Below are 5,023 nucleotides of genomic sequence, written 5' to 3' on the forward strand. Positions count from 1 at the left end.
TGTTCATAGGTTTGTGGGTTAAAATCTGGATCTTCTATACGATTCCATTGGTCAACTTCTCTGTTTTTATGCCAATACCAAGCTGTTTTCAATACTGAAGCTCTGTAATAGAGTTTGAAGTCAGGGATGGTAATGCCTCCCGAAGTTCCTTTATTGTATAAGATTGTTTTGGCAAGCCTGGGTTTTTTGTTTTTCCATATAAAGTTCTGCAGGCTTTTGAGAGAAGATACCGGCTTGATTTGTCATGTAATTGGGATTTTTTGCAATGAGATCTGGTCATGTGAGCTTCTTTCCTTAGTTCTGAGTCCGATATGGACAGAGTAGATTGAATTAAAAGAGAGGATGTAGGGGCAGGTTTGGACTAGAGGTTGGAAATGGCTTGGGTAGAGTGGAGCTGGGGACAGAAGGGACTGGACTGGTGTACAGAATGTGATTACTGGTCTGAGTCTGGAGAATGGAAGTTGAAAAGGTTGCATATGGTATTGAATGGGCCTGTGGGTGGGGGGAGTAGATAAAGAGGGTCCTGCCCAAAGCCCAGGGATATTTTTCTTGTGCAGGCAGGGCAGGCCAAAGTAGGCTAGGACACTGACTACTTGCTCTTCTGGAGAGTTCAGTTCTCAGCACTGCAGTTCCGGTAGATACGATGACCTCTTTAGACTCAGTAGGCGGTGCATGCACATGGATACACATGCAGGCAGGACAGCCACACACATGAAACAAAATAAATTTTTTTTTAAATAAAATTGTACCTTTTTCATCATTTTTGTTTCAGAGTGAGATAATCCGAGATAATACTGGCATCCTGGAATGTATTAAAGAAGGGATTGGAAGAGTAATAGGCTTGGGAGTGCCTCACAGCAAACGCCTCCTTCCACTGCTCTCACTGATCTTCCCGACAGTCCTGCATGGAGTTCTTCATTACATCATCAGCTCCATCATTCAGAAGATTGTCCTCCTAATTCTGAAGAGAAAGACCTATAATAGCCACCTAGCTGAGAGTACTAGCCCCATGCAGAGTATGCTGGATGCTTATTTTCCAGAACTTATTGCTAACTTTGCCGCCAGCCTTTGCTCTGACGTTATACTTTACCCATTGGAAACCGTTCTGCATCGCCTTCATATTCAAGGAACACGCACAATAATTGACAATACAGACCTTGGCTATGAAGTACTTCCAATTAATACTCAGTATGAGGGAATGAGAGACTGTATAAACACTATTAAGCAGGAGGAAGGAGTATTTGGTTTTTATAAAGGGTTTGGTGCTGTTATAATACAGTATACACTGCATGCAGCCATCTTGCAGATTACCAAAATTATTTACTCCACACTTCTTCAGAATAGCATTTGAGATTTAGCTTCTATCATTGGCTGGTCCAAAAGATGTGGTCTGGATAATTTGCTTTGAAATTACAAGTAATAATTAATGTAAAATGCTGGGTGGAAAGAAGTAGGCTGGGAATTGAGACTGGTGGAAAAGCTCGTGCTGATTATACTGACCTCATTTTTCTTAGGTATAAATAAATAGATATATAGCTATATAAATAATACTGGATTGAAACCTTTCCAAAATTGAAAACTCAATAAAGGTAATACTTTAAATTTAAAATGTAAAGTTACATTTTGGTATAGCACTCATGCTGATCCTGGGTAGGAGGAAAAATGTATCAAATATAAAATGAAATTGCAGCAACTTGAATCTATTTTATTGACCTTAATATTTGTTATGTATTTGTTTAACCTGGATTCAGGTCAGTGTGTTAATTCTTAATGCAGTGTATAGTATCAGGGATATTTTTCCTTTAAGCAAAACCAATGATTAGATTTGGCACTCGGTAAGCAGGGGTTGAAGGGTTTTAAATTGTATGTAACCTTTTTATTTGCTGTATATATTTATTATATGGATCCATTTGTGTGTGTACATGTAACTTGGGAACTCCTTCATCCCTGCTCGCAAGTTCTCATAGACCAGCTTATTGCATCGAGTGGAGGGAGACACTTTCTGCTTGAACATCAAGAGTAAGACATCAAAACGTCAGGAAATAGTTTTCTTGTTGCAGCACCCCAGCATTGCAGTGCCAGAAACCTGAAACTTTTCATATGCTTGTGACGTTCGGATCATCAGATGATTTTAGAGCCACTTTTAAAGACACCTAACAATCATGGCAGCCATTACTGTTTCCACATTTATCTAAAGGAGCCTTACCTGTCTTTTATTTCTAACAGAACTTATCTTACAGGGGGCAAAATTAAAGTTCACCTGGGAATTTGGGCTTCTTGCTCACCATCAATAATGACTGCAATGTTTCTTTCTTTGTGTGTGTGTGTGTGTGTGTGTTTGCGTAAAGTTTTATTCTCCAAATGAGCTAACCCAAAGCTAAATATGAGATATCCTTTGTTACATTTTATTTAAACTTGCTTGGATAAGTACTGAAGAAAAATACAAACCTCATAGGAAAGTTGCCTTTATGTTTTATGAAGGAGAGGGAGAACTTGGTAATCAGTTTAATAAAATAAAGTTGATGTGTTCCTGTGGTGGATTAGACTTTGCAATGAAGTGATATATAGTTCACTGACCATTCATGCAACATTGCAACATTTAACGTTTCATTTAAAGCAATATATATATATATATATATATATATATATATATATATATATAAGTGATCATTCATGCAACATTTAATGTTTTATTTCTTTATGAGCATGATCAAGTTTACAAACACTGAAGTGCAGTGCCTGCAGATGTTGGCCCACCTAGAATGCATGCAAACTAAAACTGGTGTTACATGTTCAATGTTGCAGAGAGTGTCAGTGCGCTCGATAAGAACTTCACATGGACAAGGAGAAGCATGAAGTGATGTGTAAGTAAGTGGCTCTCCCTGCCCTGTGTTACTGAAGTAATGTCGTCTGCTGTTTAATTCCTCAAAAAGGAAAATAAATGCTGTTGATCACATTCTGCACTGATGATTAATCTCTTAAATACGTTTTTCTCTAAAAATGGGGCTAAAGTTGTTTTTATTGACTTTAAGCATCTAAGTTTGTAGATATTTATAGGCCCCCATCCTCAGAATCACATTTTATATACAAGTCAAGGTTGTTTCAGAGAAGAAACCAGAAGATTATGGTTTCCGGAAAATTCCTACAACAGTCTAAATGGAACCAAGTATTTACTAGGTTAATTCTGTGAAATTTTCCATGTATCTAAAGTGTAGATGTTTATGGATTATTTATTTGCAGTTACCATGAATTTGATAGTATAAGTTGTTGCATCTGGAGTCTCATTTAACTGCAGAAATACCCACAAATTACCACAAAAGCTAAAGTTGAAGAATGATAAATAAAGTCCTAATTGTTTTTTGTTTTGATTTGTTTTTTTTTTTTTTTTTACTGCTTTTCTAAATTGGTTAAAACACAACCTTTGAAAGCAAAACATATTTTAGCTGGTCAGATGTTTCTCAGTGAATTGAGAAAATAATAGCCATAAGATTCACTTTTTCCTTTTCAAAAATTTCTGTTATCTTATCAAAGCCAAAATCTAGCATCCACTTCCCTGAGATATCCTTCTCCATTTTTATAAATGTTTACAGTTTTATTCCTGATTTTATGCCCCGTCTTTGCTTTCCTTCCTCATATCTACTATTTATTTTCGAGTGCTCATTACTTACCTTTCTACCTGTGGTGCAGTTTTCTCGTGGGCTCCTCAAGTTCTTCGTATATCTGGTCACTCATGGTTCACCTGGCAGCCCCATGTTGCGGCACCATTTGTTGGGGGCCAGCCTCGACAAAAATACCTTTCTCTAGAGAGGAGAGGAGGTGTGGGAATTTAGAAATATAGTAAAGAATATGAAAATGAAATGAAAATGAAAACATATAGGATAGTATCGGGAGGGAATTTTTCAGTGAGTACTGAAAATTCTGAGATATCCTTCTGAAATTTATTATGGGCCCCTTAAAGTCCCTGATAATAAAGTTACTCAATCCTTAGATTCACGCCAGCAGATGTTATTAAATGCTAGAAGCAAGCTAATCTGTGGATCCCAGGCTGGAGTGTTTGGTACCTCACCCAGTGTTTTCAGCAGTGTAATTGGGGAGGTGTCTGACTACTCACAGCTGGCTCTAGGGATGACTTTATCAGAACTTCACTGCTGGCCTTCACTGCTGTTTCCAAGTAAGTGGCATGATACATCTCTCTTTCTCCTCCCTCTCTCGAATAGATTAACATCTTACTTTTGAATCATTTTCATTGATATAATAATAGTTTGTATAGCAGAGTAGCAAAACCTGTGGTTTGATGTTGACTCATATTTTATTACCTCAGCCAGGCAGCTTATTTTCTTTCTTTTTTAAATGTCACACCACCATTTTAAATGTTTTAATAATAAATTATAATATGAAAGGCTTGGTAAAATGTTGAAATCAAGCCAAGGTATTTCTCTTAATGATATTAGAGTACTTCTCAGGGTGGGGTGATTTTTTTTTCTAGATAGAAATGAAGATCAACAACAAAACCAATAAACCAAGCCACACCAAACTAAACCACACCAAGCCACACCACACCAAAACAAACCCCACCAAATCACAACATACCACATCAGACCAGACCAAACCAACAACAAAAATCCAAACCCCAAACAAAACAAAACAAAATAAAAATTAAAGAGAAATATACATATGTAAAATTTAACATTTGCCACTGCATATTTAAAAAATTCTCTTGCATCATAAAAATAGGATAACTGATGTGGCACACAGAGCAGTGTCTGCTGATATGGCGTACAAAACAGCATATTTTCTAAGGTGAATTTCTGCACTGTATCTTGTTAAAAAGTCTTAACACTTTTTACACAGCTACCCTGTGGCATTTTTTTTTTGGGGTAGTCCTGGTGTACTTCTGTTTATGTGTTACTTTCATTGGTTAATGAATAAAGAAACTGCCTTGGCCTTTTGATAGGGCAGGACTTAGGTAGGTGTGGGAAACAGCTGAATGCTGGGAGAAAGAAAGCAGTCAGGGAGAGCTCAG

At 37.1% G+C, this 5,023-nt stretch overlaps 1 protein-coding gene across 1 annotated transcript in view; it reads left to right on the forward strand.

The window, feature by feature from the left end:
• Positions 1 to 3,366, forward strand: part of Slc25a46 (solute carrier family 25 member 46) — a 28,429-nt gene extending 25,063 nt beyond the window's left edge. The window contains exon 8 of the mRNA XM_050135094.1: positions 773 to 3,366. Coding sequence (XP_049991051.1) covers positions 773 to 1,351 — 579 coding nt within the window. The 3' untranslated portion in view covers positions 1,352 to 3,366. The remainder of the gene's footprint in view (positions 1 to 772) is intronic.
• The last annotated feature ends 1,657 nt before the right edge of the window (positions 3,367 to 5,023 follow it).

This window comes from Alexandromys fortis, unplaced genomic scaffold (genome assembly GCF_014885135.2).
Source record: "Alexandromys fortis isolate MF-2015 unplaced genomic scaffold, M_Fortis_MF-2015_v1.1 scaffold_25, whole genome shotgun sequence".
Lineage (NCBI taxonomy): Eukaryota > Metazoa > Chordata > Mammalia > Rodentia > Cricetidae > Alexandromys > Alexandromys fortis.